Below are 16,066 nucleotides of genomic sequence, written 5' to 3'. Positions count from 1 at the left end.
CTGTGCTTGATGAAAGGTCAACTATCTCTTATTAATTTAGGGGAATAATGTCATGCACACTCCTTCAGAAGTATAGTTGGAACTTCACTGCATTAACAACCACAGAATACAACATAGGGAAAAAAAGACAGACAAAATTGGCAGGATAAGTGATTCTAATACATTTTGTCGCACAGAACTGATCCCCTTTCCAGTTCAGATGGCGCAGCTGGCAAAACCAACCTCGACAGATTTGAAAAAGGTCTGCTATTTAACAGGCTTCTTTTCCTGTCTGACACCCTTAGAGATCGTGAAGCTGCCACTTGACACCCTGAGCTAGTTCACACCCCTCTGAAAGCTGCCTCCACCAGTAGCTTCCTGAGTTTGTGAGAACTGTTCTAAGTTGCTCTTTGAAAAGTTTTAAAAATCATAAACTTCAGTCTTCAGTTCTTCAGAGTTTCTGAAATATTTCATTTTACAATACTTATCTGATTTATAAACATTTAAATTAACACATTTCTCCAGTAATTAGGGAATTTTTAACTAGTATACTATGCTGCTTCCCTTTTATTAATCTAGGAAATATATTTTAAATAGACTAGCTTCTCTACAAAAGGCCTAGCTAGCTTTAGAAGTATTTGATTTTGATAACTTATTTTAAATTTTATATATATATATATATATATATATACACACACACACATATAATGAATGTTGATATTATGATTCCAAAAACTGAAATTTTTGTAGTGTGAAACTATTATTTCTCCCTTGAGTTATTAAGTGCCTTAAGAGTAAAGAATATGTAATTTTTTTAACTTTCAGAACCATTTTGAAGATTAAGAAAAGTAGACTATTACAAAATATCTCTTTGTTTTTTAAATTTGGTCAAAAATATAAATTCTATTCTGGAAAAATAATGTACTAAACAATATAAAATATGGACTAGAAATTCCATTTTAGTGTTACTTTTTGAGACTATATTGTATCTTTAATTTTGAGTTAGGTCTAAACAGAACTGTCTGACTTCACATGGTAATAATTCTGTCTAATTATGAGTAAATAAATAAAAAAACCTAGAGACTTTGATTTGCAAAGAGTTGTTCATACTTTAGCAAGAAATGTTAAATATATTAAAAATGTAAACATTATGGTTTATATGAATTTTAGTGTGTACTAAATAAAAGCAAATGTTTGCTAGCTCAGCTTTAACTTCAATGTTTCTAACATATATAAATACTGGTTTTTATTGTTTGCCGATTCCAGGAATGTGAAGAAAGAGGGAAAAAGTGAAATAAGAGTGTCCATGAGAAAAAAAACAAAAACTACCTACTTTTGGCTCACATTTTTAACTTGTTCACAATAAAGAAGAGTTTGAGTATATTTCCCAAAAACCCAATGATTGTCTGCAAAAAAACCAAAACAGGAAAACTATCAATAAGTGAATAGTTCTCTAATTAAGATCAAACTTACAATTTTACTATAAAGGATAATCACATTGATTTTATAAGAGTTAAAAGCTAAATAACCAACCAACATTAGATAAAATTACTATGTGAAACTGAGCCCCTAAGAAAGGCAAGGCTTACCTTGGGCAGTTTGCACATACTTGTAAATTCAAACTGAAAGTCCGTAATGAATCTCATAAGCTACAGACATTTTATACCCCTACTCAACCAAAATTATTATTCCTCAGAGTAGGTGAATAAACAAAACTCTTAAATTTATTAATAAAATTTTCCTCTACTTATATTACATAAAATTGGTGATTTTCCATGATGTATGAAGTTACTCCCTAGAAATAACATTGGAAAAAACACTTTAGGGCTGTGCCCACAAACTTTAGGGTGTTTATGAATCATGTGGGGATCTTGTTAGAATGCAGATTTTGCAATTTTTTACAAGCCCCCAGGTGATGATGATGTTACTAGTCAGAGGACCACACTGAGCAGGTACACGTTCTCAGCCTTTCCGTCACTTTCAGCACTTACAATTACCTACGACATGTATATTTATATGCACATTCGTAATGATGGAGACAAAAGGATTTTTGTAGGATGAGAATGACAAAATTAGAGTAAGACACTTTGACAGTTCTCTCTCCTGTATGCAACCCATTTCCTATTTGAGCACCACAATGCCCCCTTACTCCACAGCACTAGGACTCTACACAGCACATTGATTACAAGGGGTATCAGGCACCCTTCCTGTGGAGGTGGTCCACTCCCTAAGACCCTATCAGCAAGTGGGGAATGCTGAGTCAGGCACTTGGCAACCGCAGAATCTTACAGGGAGATCCTATTAGTGTAAACGTGGAAAATAATGTCCGCCTCGCCTTGGCATTAATTGCTTAATGTTGTCTAGTCAGTTTCTGTATCCAATTCTTAAGTCGAAATTGAAACTTGGTGCTCCAACCCTCCATTTTTGTGCCCCATACATTTTGAATTTTCTAGCCTGAGCTCAGAACATCTATCTACCTGGCTATGTCCTTTCTTTTCTTTGTTACCCCTTCTCCATGTACCTTTCAAAAAACTCCAGCCACCTCCAAACAAGCAGGAAAACCAGAATGTTAGAGACTTAAAGGGGTGCTGTGTACTCTGGTTTTCCTCTCCAGAGATCTGGAAGTAAAAATGAGTTTATGTATGGATTCAGTGGTCTGAATAAATGAATGAACTACATACAAGGGGGAACCACAAAAAACTGGAATTTATTTATAAAAAAGTGTATATTTATTCTTACATGTTTAAACTTCAGTCACCTTCAAAGTACTCTCCATTTGATGTAATACACTTATCGAGATGTTTTTCCCACTGCTCTAAACAGTTTTTGAACTTGGCAATTTTGATGCCTTTTAGTGCTTCTGCCTTGTTTTGTTTCACCTCTTCCACATTGGCAACATGTTTCCCTTTGAGGACTTTTTTTCATCAGAGAAACAAAGAAAAAGTTGCCCAGGGTGAGATCTGGTGAACAGGGAGGGTGGGGCACAAGGGTCATGCTGTTTTGGGTCAAGAACTGCTGAACACTCTGTGCAGTGTGGGTGGGGGCACTTGTAAATCACCCATCATGAAATGGCAAACACATTGAAAGAGTCTTCAAAAAAAAATTCACTGAAACCGATTGCAGCCTCTCACAACACCGCCAGCTCATACACTGATACACATGGGTTCCTAGAACACTCACCCAGCAGGGAAAGCTTGTACTATAAGAGGCCCGCTCACCAGAAGATAGTTCTGTTTTTTGGGGGGGTTCCCCCCTTGTGGTACATTCAGTCAGGCATTCAAAATTTTTTGAAAGAATTCATGCATGCAAAAATAGAATATTTAGAGAAATGGACTGTCTTGCTAAGAAGCAAAATTCAAATCTAATATTTGGTACTTCCATGACCTCATCCCCCCAACTGTCTCCCAGGTCCCTTCACCTGCAGGGATTCAAATGGCTAATGCAGGGGCCACTGTGGATTGGTATCAGAGCAAGTTTCACAGATTCCGTGCACTGGTTTACTTGAAAGTTCCCAAACACCATTTGCAGCCTGCCCAGAAACACATCATGTGACACAGAACACCCTTGGACTTCTCCCAAATAAATCGAGAAGTCTAAATGATTTTTCAACAAAAATCATCTGCATGTTTTCATTGTTAAGACAGCACTGCTTAACAGATTGCCCAAATAACATTCTGGGTAAGCATTTGTCACACAAATAGATGCTTATTTGGTATAGATTGTTCTCGTCATGGGAGAACTGATCATGTCTTACTTTGAAGGGGATGGCCAATATAAAATATGTGTTTCTCATTCACCAGGACATTAGCAAATTCTTGTGACTGAAAATATATGATGGCACTATGTTTATGCAGTTTTACCTTCATTTTCCTGATGCATAGATATATAGTATCTCCCTACCAATGAGGAACAAAAGCAATTTTGGTAACATTACTTGTCCTGTGTGTGTGGGCATGCCCCTTGAGTGGGCAGAGACTGGAAACCCTACAGGCAGACGGAGAAAGCCCGTGTGAGGGCTTCATCCTATATGATAGGTAGACTGTTTTCAGACTATGTTCCAAGGCCACCTTAAAACTCACTTCTTCCATGTAGTTTTTCAATGACTGTCCTCCACTGGGGGCTTCTCCCTAGAGGCAAAGAGGAAGAGAGGTTGACAAAGTCAGGAGAAGGAGAAGAAAGAATCAAAGAAGGGTGTCATGGAGAAGAGTGAAACTTAAGAGCAATACCCAAACTTTACTACTGCCCCAGCATCTCAGCTGATGCTTATAAGATTATCAGACTGGCCACTTTTACTCTGAAGAAGATAATAGTTTCTCAAGGCAACAGTATAACTTTTAAGTAATTTTAGGTGACATAAACATATAACTGCCTAGAGTAGCTAACTAAATTTTAGGACAGAATGTTAAATGAGTAGTACAAAATTTTGTTATTAATTTTGTAAATGTGTTCTTACAATAAGATTAAGAAAAAGCCACTGATTCTGTATTCAATAATTGTGTGGCAAGGATCGAATACATAGTTTTAAGACTATTTTAGGGAAAGAGCACAGGTCATTAACCTGCCTTTTACCAAATGTTTATATAAAGTCTTTCTCACCTTACTTGTATGTTATTAATTCTCCATTATTTGTGCCTTTTACTAGCACTTCACTGAACGCTAGTCATCACTGAAGTTTAAATCACTGAAATTTAAAACAGATTAAACATATATCGCAAACTCATCCAGACATTGGTAGTCAAAATTGTCAAACAACTTGTTAGTTTGGATAAATTATCTTTTTATCCTATATGCCAGAGACATTTGGAAATAAATTCTGAAATACCATAAAATGATAAATTCTAGAATAACATATGTGTTTAAAAGATAACTAAATAAATGTGAATAAGCTTACATTTGTTTCTAATGCCTCAAGTTTCCTGTTTTTTTATTTTCAAGAACTTTTACATATATTGGTTTGGTTTTTCACTACAGCTTGAGGTAAGCCATCCTCAGGCCAATGTAACACCCACATTGAAGATGCTGAGATATGCTGAGTGAAGGGTGAAGTCAGGGAACTAAGCAGGGTCTTCCTGGGACTGAACTTTCCCCTAATCTTCTTTTACCTTGTGGAAATAAAAAATTTAAAACATAAAAAACTAAATTTACTTTAGTTAAAAAAAAGTGATGCACACTACAAAGTACTGTGAGAGGGTTTAAAAAAAGCATGCTCATTTCAAAACAAAAATTAAGCAAAGAATAAAGTACTTTCTAAAAACTTAGACATGGTAATATATTTTCTTCCAAATAATGGTTCCAGATAGCAAAAAAAAAAAAAAAATAATATGCTGCATTTTAGATGTTTGCACAAGCTCCAAATTTGTAAGATGGTTAATGGATAAGACAATGAAAGAGGTAAGAAAGTTATATTTACTTAAAACTAAAAGATAAACTACTAGAAAAATCAAATCCATAAAAATCTCCCTAACTGAGGAATTTAACTCAAAACATTAGACGAGGTTGGAAACTTACTTCAGAAAAACTGATTTTTATGATGGAATTTGCTACACTACCTCCACTCATTTGGAAAACTAGTCTAGAAGGAATGCTGTAGGTTCTTTGAGTTGGCTCTCCCATGTAACAGACTAGACCTTTGTGTCTTAATAATCCCTTCCCTTTGCCTGGGTGTCTAAGAGGACAAAGTGACAAGCTGCTTGTTGTCACAGATCTGCTCTCTGGAGGGACCAGCTTCTGCGGCCTGGGTGGCTGGCCTCTGGACACCCAAGGGCTAAATGTGAGATGCTGAGGGCAGGTTGTGGCTGCTCCCCCAAGCGGGTGATTGGTTTCCTTAGAGCTGGAGTGCAGTGGATTTCCCCAGTCGTCTGGACACTTGCAGTTTCATGGGAAGACCAGGTGACAACTGGGGCTTTTCCTTGATGATCAAATATAACTAAAGCACGATGTGTTCTATAGGGTTTCCTCTCAGGCTTGCCCCTTCCCACAGTGCCACACAGATCCTTTTCAAATCTGCCCTATAGAAAGGGAGCAGCTCACACAACATCATTTGTTTCAATGGCCACACAGGCTGATGTTTGGCTGTAACCACCATTCATAAATCGCTGACATGGGGTAGCACTGATGAATGAGGAGCATGGAGTAAAAAACTGTAGGAGAAAAATACAGAGGAAACAAACACTTTGCAGAGCGGATTACACACTTGGCACAGAGCGAAGTGGACAAAGCCAAAAACAAGGTGTCAGGATCTCTAAGTACCAGGGTCCGAAGAGATGGCCCCAATCAAGAGGCCTGATTCAATATGTCTACCTCAGGTTCCCCACTTCCAGCACTCCACGGCGGAAAGGCTGACCTTTCCTCCTTCCCCGGCTGGGAGTGCTAATGAAATAAAATCCTTTCCAAAACACAAAGCTATCAGCTTCAGTCATCCTTTTCATAGTTTCAAAGAATTGACATTTTAAATAACAAGTCATTCTAACAACATAATACTTTGGTAATCACCTGGAAATGAATCAAAAATATCCAAATGCAATTTCCCTTGAAAAACAAAGAGAAGAAAGAGGCAGATGGGGCATGTGAAGGAGGAAAAGGGCAGCATACATGGAAACTATGCCTTAAAAGCAGGGAGGAGAAAAGGTATTTCCTGAAATGTGGTTTCACTTATCATGAATCTAAATATAACCATGGTTGAGATTAAAATGTTTTAAATGTGAATTACAAAATATACTACAAACTCAGGGAAAGAAAAAAAAAAGGCTGATAGGATTACTGCTTAACATATGACATGGGGTCATGGCTGTAGGAGACAAAGGCTCTGTCATTCCCCTAGTTCCTTCCATTGCAGTTAAGGACACATTCACAGTGAGATGGGACACCCTAGACTCAGAAGTGGAACTAGACTCACACCCTCCTGAACCTATTGCCCTTTTTCATGATACCATGCCTCTCTTCTCTCAATAGTAGGTATTTTTTATTCATCCCTTACTAATCCTTAGAAAAATGCATTGACTCTCATTTGCACAGAGAGTACATTTATTCACAAACATTTCATGTCTAAGATTTCTGGTATTAATTTCCTTCAAAGAAATTTCCATGAATTCCTTCTATCAGAGTGATCTTTCTCCCTACCTTTTTTCAAATGAAACTGAACGATAATCCTAATATGGAGAGCACCTCCTTAAGAAATCCCTGAGGTGTTTAGAACCCACTGAAGAATGGGCGTTCGATGTGAATGCGAGGACATTTCTGAATCTAAGGGACTCATAAAACTTCACTCATTATTTATTTTGCCATAATTATTAGGTACCTATGCTGTGCCACATGCTGTGCTAGTGTGGAGACAAATTGGTGAACAAGAACTAAGCTCTACCTTAAAAAGTTCATCTTGAGACTACAAATACACGAGTTATTGGAATACAGAGCAAAAGGTACTTGGCACAGGTAAAGCCCAAGGTGCTATGGGGGAAAACAGGAGGAAAAGGTAGCTCGGCTTTCATTTAGTTAGCAAGCGTGTGTTGAGAGCTCGCACGTGCTGAGTGCTGTTGTAGCCACTGGATATATGCGATGGAGGACAAAGTGAGGGATTTAAAAGTTGAGGAAATTATTTTTTTAAGCTTTGTCCTCTGGACAGTCAATTAGTCAGATCAAGAAGCTGAATAGAAGGAGGCATGTTGTGCAGAAGAAAAATTTTGTGCAAGGTCCCAGACATACCACAGCAGATATGTGAAACCACAAGAATTTTATAGTATAATTCCCTCTAATATTGCTGCTCATAGGATGGTTATGTGTTGTGTTTTATAATTGCATTATCACACAGAGCTACTGAAATTGTGGCAGATGACAGGGGACTGAAGCCCAGCTTTCCAAACTCTGGCAAACTCTATTGGTAACTACGGATGTCCAGGAGAACTGACAGTGATCTGTTTTCAATTAGTAGACACTTGGGTGCCATAGTTAGAAACTTAGAAGTGTTTGGTAAATTCAGATATAGTCAATAAATGGTCATGCTTGTTTTCAGACTTATATATGAGGTCTATCCAGAAAAAGTCCAGCCATTGTTAATATAATGAGAACAGTTTACATGACATAAACGTAACCTGGCAGCCAAGGAGAGTGGGCTAGAATGTGCACATGCAAACAATGATGACTTCACTGTACCAGTCAGTGGGGGCAGCAGACGTCATTGAGTGAGCATGTGTACTGTGTGGCCATTGCATTCAAAATGATGGAGCAAGTAGAACAATGAATCTGTATCAAATTTTGCACTTGAACATTACTCCATGGAAACTATTCATGTGATTCAGAGCCATAGCTATGGGCAACTGATGATTGACAGCTTCATCACAACAACATGCCCACCCATACATCATGTCTTGTGCAGAGTTCTTTGGCAAAACATCAAATCATGCAGGTAACTCAGTCCCCCTATAGCCCATATTTGGAGCCCTCCATCTTCTGACTTTTGTTAAAATTAAAATGACCTTTGAAAGGAAAGAGATTTCAGACCATTGATGAGATTCAGGAAAACACAACAGGGCAGCTGATGGCAATTGGGAGAACTGTGTGAGGTCCCAAGGTGCCTACTTAGAAGGGGACTGAGGGGACACCACTGCCCTGTGTACAATGTTTCTTGTATTTTGTATCTTCTTCAATAAATGTCTCTTTTTCATATTACATAGCTGGATACCTTCTGGACAGAGGTCATATATGTACAGATACTATTGCTATTGCTCCCAATATCTTTTCATGTTAAGTTAAAAATTTCTTTCGGGAAAATTTCCCACAATCTTATAAACAAATATTATCCAGTTGCTAAAAAAGTTATTTCCTTTCTTTTAATCCCATAAAAAATCCCATTAAAAAAATGGAAGGGCAAAGGCAATAATGAGAGACTCCCTGTTTGGGAAAGGAGAAAATATCATCAGTGGATGTTGGATAAGAGAAGGTCTGGATGAGCAGGTAGGGCCGTAAGAATGGATGGCTAGAGTTAATGATTTTGCATTACATTGACTTAAAATTAGATTGAGATTATATCAGTTGTATCAATTGACTTAGAAAAACCCATATGACCTTGAACTACTCATCATACTAGTCATGTGTGTCTTCTTGATATGTGTTGATTAATTTATCATGCCAATTGTTAATACCATTTCACTATTATTATGGATAAGAAGTGTTCATTAATCCTTTCTAGAATGATATTTGCCAATGCTGCAAATTATCAGCCATAAGATTTTGAAGAGTCACAACTTTCTCCTGAAGCTGAGTTTCTTCATATAGAAAGTATAGATGGCAGGTTGAGTTTCAAATGAGATTGTGAATGTACAAGAGTACTAAAAACTTCAGGGAGTTACACATCTGTAAGAGCAGTAGTACTATTTTGTAAATAAATGTGTGTATCTCCACAGATCCACCCACTGGTGGTGTCCTGCCTCCTACTCTGTCCCTGTCACTCATGTGTTCCTTTGACCCTGTGCACATCTTTCTCAAAATATGTATCAGATTCTGTGAGAGTCGCTGGTTACTTACTCTTTCCCATTTCATTTTTAGTTGTTGGAGGGCAAAAATTGTTTTTATTAGTTCTTCCTTCCCAAGTCCTGGTCTGGTATTTATACTGCCTTTCTTATGAGAACTGAATCAGTACCTGAAGGAGTGTTTCTTAACAAAAGTATCCCAACAAATAAATACAAAACAAAGCATAGAATTTAAATGTCACTACTTGGCAGCTACCAGTGAATAAATGGGTACTGGAATTAAGCATCAATGGCTCTTAAGATGATAAAATGATAAACAACCAGATATTATGTGTCTCTTTTCATCATGCCAAAGAGGAGCTTTATCCAGTTTCTGGGTAATTTTCAGGAAAATATTCAAAACTGAAGAACATGTTAAATTGCAACACAAATAAAAAGTCAGCAAAATTTAAGTTGTGGAAAACTCTACAAGTCAAGGGTCAGGGTTGTTTAATCGATAAATTATAAGAAAATGCAAGAAATGGAAGGTTCGAACCTATGGATGAAAAGGGACTTAAGGACAGACCTAATTTTAAAAAGTTGGTGAGGTTAACAGTAGTGTAAAGGGATACATATTTGGGTGACAAGACTACTTTTAAAGTGCAAGGAGTTGATTATTATAAAAGTTAGACTATCTGTGGGGAGAGGCAGAGGTTGTGACAGGGACAGAGCACACTGAAGCCAGTTCTCTGCTGCCAGATGCAGATCAATTTCTTCACCTGGGTAATGTCCCCATTATACTGAGTAAGTAAGCCAAACATTGGATTTGGTGATTTTTCTATATTTGTTCTTTATTTGTAATAAAAAGATATTTGAAAATAAACCAATAGCTGTCTCTAGTATTAACTATATTGTTACAAGCATGAATGTGAAGTACAAATGAAACTCTTACAAAATTAGAGTGAAGTTTTAGACTGTTCCATCTATTGTTGGCTACATCTCTGTGGTCACACACCTAATCCCTCACTGATCCAAAGCTTTTGGTCTATGTAAAGAGGTAATTACTAGTTACACATCTAGAAAAGTAGTTAAAGGACACTCTTACCATTCTGATTGAATCTTAAGCTAATCTAATTATAATACTGACCTCATAAAAATCATTTGGCAATTTTCATTTTTACCATTTGAAATAATTAAGCCTTTTAAATTCTCTTCCATTAGGCTTTTAAAAAAATCAATAGATGTCACTTTGGAATTTGTAAGTTACCTGTATAAATTCTCCAAGGTCACAGAAATATGAATGTCAGCCTCATAATTTAAACCAAACATAGAATGTATTCTTTTAAAATTAAATTAACCTGTGTCTTTGCAAAATGGCTAAATGGCTAAGGTGACCAACTTCCTGAACTATGACTCAGACGGGAGCGCGCTGCGCCACAGATGGACTCGATGCTTGTGAAATACCGAGACTTTCGTGTCTCTCCTATTTGTAGCCCATGTTTCCTTAATTTAAGAAAACGGATTGATTTTTTAGGTAGGTAATAAAAGTAGGCATTTCTCTACATGGAGAGATACATATTTCTCTAACAGATGCATAGACACAAATGATTTTATGTTTGTTTCTTTTAACATATGTCTCTAAGTTTTATTTCAACAATAAAAAAGACCAGTTTCATGTTTCAGACACCTTTGCATTATTTAATACACATTAATAAGGTATCAAAGAATTTAAACTTTGTAAAAAAATTTTTTTACACTAACTTGTAAATATAAATAATGCAGGCAGTATAATGCTGAAATACATTTAAATTCAAAAATATATTTTAAATCTTTAACACATTTATCTCAAGGGGGTTAATTTTTATTTTTTTAATTGATTCCTTAAGTACATATATAAATAAACAAAAGGCATAAATTAAAATGATCTAGCCTGTCACAAACTTGGCAGTTGATTCAATCAACAGTGTCACCAGGAGAGTTGTGACTTGTTTAGGGGGAACTGTGTAAAAGTATAAAGTATAATCAATTTCCCAAGAACAAGAGATGACTTCCAAATAAGTAAGTAAAGTGACTTAGAGGGGAAGATAGAGGGGGTCTTAAATAAAAGTATCACAGTTACCAACTCTGAAGCTTTCCCTGTCTCTAGGATCATTTGAAAATGCAGTTTCCACTAGTGTGTCCAAACTCACCACGTGTGTTTACGGTACACTATTTCTGCTGCTTAACATGGGCTGGTCAGAGGACTCAGACTTGGCTTTAATTCTGTTTACTGCCAGAAAGCACCAAAAGATTGTGATGTCCTGGAGAGGCAAGGGTACAGGCTTTGGAGTCAAGCAAATATGTAATCACACCACTTACACTCATGTGCACTGGGCAAGTTACATAACTTCCCTGGGTCTCAATCTTCTCATCTGTAAACTGTTATAACACCATGTGCCTCATGGGTTATTGTGATGATTAAATAAAACAATGTCTGTAGAGCATAGAAGATGAGAATAAAAGCTCTGGCTGTCATCATTAGTAATCAGGACAGAAAGCATTAGTACTTGTATTAGCAGAATTTTAATGAATGAAAGACAGAAAAACCCAACTTACACTATATAAAGCAGGAAAATTAGAGTTATGCTTAATTCTTTAAGAATACAGCTTGGAAAGGGATCTGAATGTGGGGAAATCAGGTGCCATTTTTTGATGTATTTATTCTTATTTGTGTCACTCTTTCCTTAAAAAAAAATCTTGCACTTTCAATGGCAGGTAATAATTATTGAACAGCTTCACATACAAATGAGTTTCAGCAGTAAATTCATGGATAAGTGGAAGGTTGACTGAGGGTCAGATAAAGGGACTTAAAAAAGCCTGGGACATCAGAACTGCAAAGGAGAGAATGACACAAGTCAAGAGAAATTAATTGTTGAGAAAATGAAGTAAGACTATATCTTTAACAAGACATCATTCCTGACCATCTTCCTTTCAAGTCAAGACTGTCCCCAATATTCCCCATGCTGAATAAGCTCCGGCCCACCAACTGTCAGCAGCTCTACCTCTCTGTGTCCTTCATCTTTCCCTCTGTCCCTGCTTCCCTCCTCAACCATTTGCTTTGTGCACTGCATGCCATCTTGCTGATATAACCTAGTAGATTCTACAGTTGGCAATCTAAGTGTCACTGGTTCCAGGAAGACTTCCCTAACCCACATTCTTCCATTGCCCCCACCTCAGCCCACCTCATGTTCCCATTACTTCCAACAATTATAGATTTTGCCACTCTGACTGCCTTGGCCTGAAGTCTCTACTACAATGTCAGCTCCAGAGACTTACCCTTACCATTTGTAGGGCCTGAGGAAAGAAGTCAACAGAGCTCCACATTGCCAACAAACTCTGCCAGAAAGTCTTCTGACTTTTAATAAGACTTGGCAGTCCCGCTTGAAATTCAAAATTTTATATTCCTTCTAGTTCTACACTATAACTTGGCAGAAAAGGGAGAGCAGGAAGGCAGTGCTGACCCCAAACCCACATCCTTGCCCTTCTTTTCCCCCAACCCACACTGAACCACAAAGGTCTTTGTGAGCACATGAGTAGCTATCACTGCCTGCATCTCCAAGCTTGTTTACACCCTCCTGAAACAGCTGCCTCTTGCCCACTGATCAGGCCTAAAAATTGAAGCTTGTTTATACCTGCCCAGAACAGCTAATGAGGCCTAAAAATTGATGGACTAGGGAAAAAGCCCCAGGCAGTTCTGGGATGCAGGCTAGAGATCATTTGGGCAAGAGGTTCCAGGATCCTGGTATCTAGCACAGGGTGAGTCTCCAGGTGGATATGTCCTCTTGACCCAAGAGACTCCTCATGCCATGCAGAGGGGCACAGCTTTGGGCTGGTCTACAGTTACCATTGAAGCACTCTCATAATAGACGTGTGTCTTTACTGTCTCTAGTACTTACCACAGGGTTTGGCATATAAGAGTTACTCCCAAATATTTATTGAATGAGTGAGGATTATTACAAAAGGCACACATTTCTAATTTAAGGTGCTAAATAATCAAAGGACAGTAGAAAATATGGTTAGAAACATAGAAAGACAAAGACTTTGTGTAAAGGTTTTGAATATTGTAGAAATGACAGACTCATGGAGATTGTAGTAGCAAGATCGTATTTTAGATCTATGTAGGATCCACAGAAACTATTGTCCAAATGTGAACTGGAGAAAAACATTTAAGAAATTGACTGTGTTTGTCCTGAGTTAGATGATGATCCCAAACACAGATGAACAAACATAAATGACCAGTAGAATATAAGAATAACAATAAAGGAGTGAGATCCAATGAAATCGTCCACCAAAGAGAGACTTTCAGTCCCACCAGCTAAATCAGTCTGAGGACAATCAAAGACAAAGTTTCCCTCTAGGACAGAGAAAGTGTTTTGCAGTGTGATTGTCAGAGAAGGTGGATAAAACTTAGAAGTAAAACAAAATAGGAAAGGATGTGGAAGAACTTGTTTACAGAAGGGAATCATATACCGCTAACTACAGGGCACACTACACCCCTTCAGCCTAGTCTCATGTGTTTGTTAACTACACAGTGTTATCAGAGTTTATGCAGATCACCCAACATCCAACAACCTCATGAACCGCAATCCAAATGCTTCATTAAATCTAAGACAGGGCACAGAGCTCATGATGATGTTCCAAGTCTCTTTGATGCAGTACAGTTTTTCCTTTGTGGTCTAAAACCCTCACCCTTTTGGAGACTAGAGCCCCAAGATGTTCTATAGGAGGAAATTTCTATGTTAATTTTCAGTCCAAAAATGAATTTAATGTGCCTTACAGAACAAAGCTTATTTGGGGCCCTAGAAAGGGCCAAACCACATCATAAAGAGTAAGAAGATATCTTCCATTCTCACGAAGGTATGCCCATCTTTAGAACCAAGTTCAAAGCAAACATCTTTTGAAGTCTTACTGAACATGACTGAACATTGAGGTTTATTACAATGTTTTTGCATGTGTTTGCATTTTGTGAAAACAGCTAGGATCAGAAGCAGAAGAGCCAAAAAGATTTCCTGCCAGGGTGGAGAATCTAAAAGCCAAAAATTTCAAGACAAAAAATAATTCTTATAACATGTGTAGCCTAATTTTACACACTCTCAATGTTAATTGTGATAAACGCTTGAAATCCTGGACACATTTTGACAATGAACTTCAGAGCCAAACTATTTAGCCCTGTCTCAAACCCATAGCAACACTGCAGGTTAGAAGTTTAATGTAACTCATATAATGGTCACTGCCAGTTAGTTGCACATATCAATTCAATAAAGCCAATTCATGAAAAGGCAGCCTCAATATTTTTGAAGATCACAAGTCTCCTGGGAAACAGTTCTCTTCTCTTATAGAATGTCCTTTGAAGCCCAGAGACAACACAAATCAAGCTAATCAAGGCACCTGCCACACAGAGTTTTGCCTTTGAATCTTGGGAGACTCTGTAATCACTCACTTGGCTGCACACCAGGCTCAGGGCTGCCTGCCACATAGAATCATGCACAGTGTGCCCCAGCCAAGGACATGCGCAGAGACCAGCAATGGCCACTTCTGTAGACGAGAAAGAGCTTCAACAGCCAAGCGAGATAAAACAATGCACAACAATAGATTTTCAAATTCTCCAAGAACCAGAAAATAACCAAATGGAATTAATTGCAAAATACTCTTCTATGCTTCAAAAAAAACCCCACATAAATATAGAATTAAAGAAACATAACTCCATAGCAGTTCATATTTTTTAAAAAAAGAGGAAAAGTTTAGGTAACTACAACTTTAGTGTACACCAGCAGTGCAATGGAAACCACTGAAAAAGCTATTTCAATAATAGGCATCTTAATAAAAGTACAATCAACTCTTCCACATTGTTAATATTTGAATTGTACGTTGCTGATCAAGTTTGAGTACCGTGCTTCAGTGTGGTGTGTTGGGAGGAGAGGTGACTAAAGAGGTGAGAGGCCTAGAGAGAGGGCCACAAATGGATAATTGAAGAAGTTGCTCATTTTGCATCTGAAGGACAGAGAAAATAATAGTGATATTTAACTGAAGATTTAAAAGATGGAGGTGAAATTAGAATTACTTCTTGTTTCACAAAGAAAAATTAAGGCATATAACTAAAAGTTTCATGAAGAAAGATCTTCTCTCAAAACAAGGAGGGATTGTCCTGCAATTGTAATAAAATATGGATGGGAGCAGAAAGCTTCAGCTGTCACATAAAATCTGGGGGCGAGAGCAGGCAGTGGGTATCGAAGGAGTTCCTCATTGAAAAAGAAGTTGCCTTATATTCCTTTCATACTAAAATTTTCCTGTTAAATTTCCTGCTTTTAGAAAATGTGATCTCTTCCTAAAGTTCCAAAGTTGGGCATCTAACCTGAGGCAGTCTGGATAGAACTGAGAGGACAGAATTAGAGCAACCCTTGTTTCCCACAATGATAACTCATTTTGCATTTTTAAAAGATTTTTTATTTATTTTTAGAGAGGAGCATGGAGGGAGTAAGAGGATGAAAGAAACATCAATGTGAGAGAGATACATCTGTTGGTTGTCTCTTGTACAACATGCCCAACTAGGTTGTCCTGCAACCTAGGCATGTGCCCTTAAGGGGAATCAAACTGGTGACCTTTCA

At 37.5% G+C, this 16,066-nt stretch overlaps 1 protein-coding gene across 1 annotated transcript in view; it reads right to left on the bottom strand.

Annotated features, from left to right (window-relative positions):
* CUNH8orf34 (chromosome unknown C8orf34 homolog) overlaps positions 1-16,066 on the bottom strand; it is a 302,867-nt gene that overhangs the window by 23,713 nt on the left and 263,088 nt on the right. The window contains 1 exon segment of the mRNA XM_045861369.1: positions 4,059-4,106. Within this exon segment, the coding sequence (XP_045717325.1) occupies positions 4,059-4,106 (48 nt within the window).

Source organism: Phyllostomus hastatus, unplaced genomic scaffold (assembly GCF_019186645.2).
Source record: "Phyllostomus hastatus isolate PE091 unplaced genomic scaffold, TTU_PhHast_1.1 phas_scaffold_21, whole genome shotgun sequence".
NCBI classification, from domain to species: Eukaryota; Metazoa; Chordata; class Mammalia; order Chiroptera; family Phyllostomidae; genus Phyllostomus; species Phyllostomus hastatus.
Note: the sequence above shows the minus strand (reverse complement) of the source record. Positions and strands in the feature narration are given on the sequence as shown.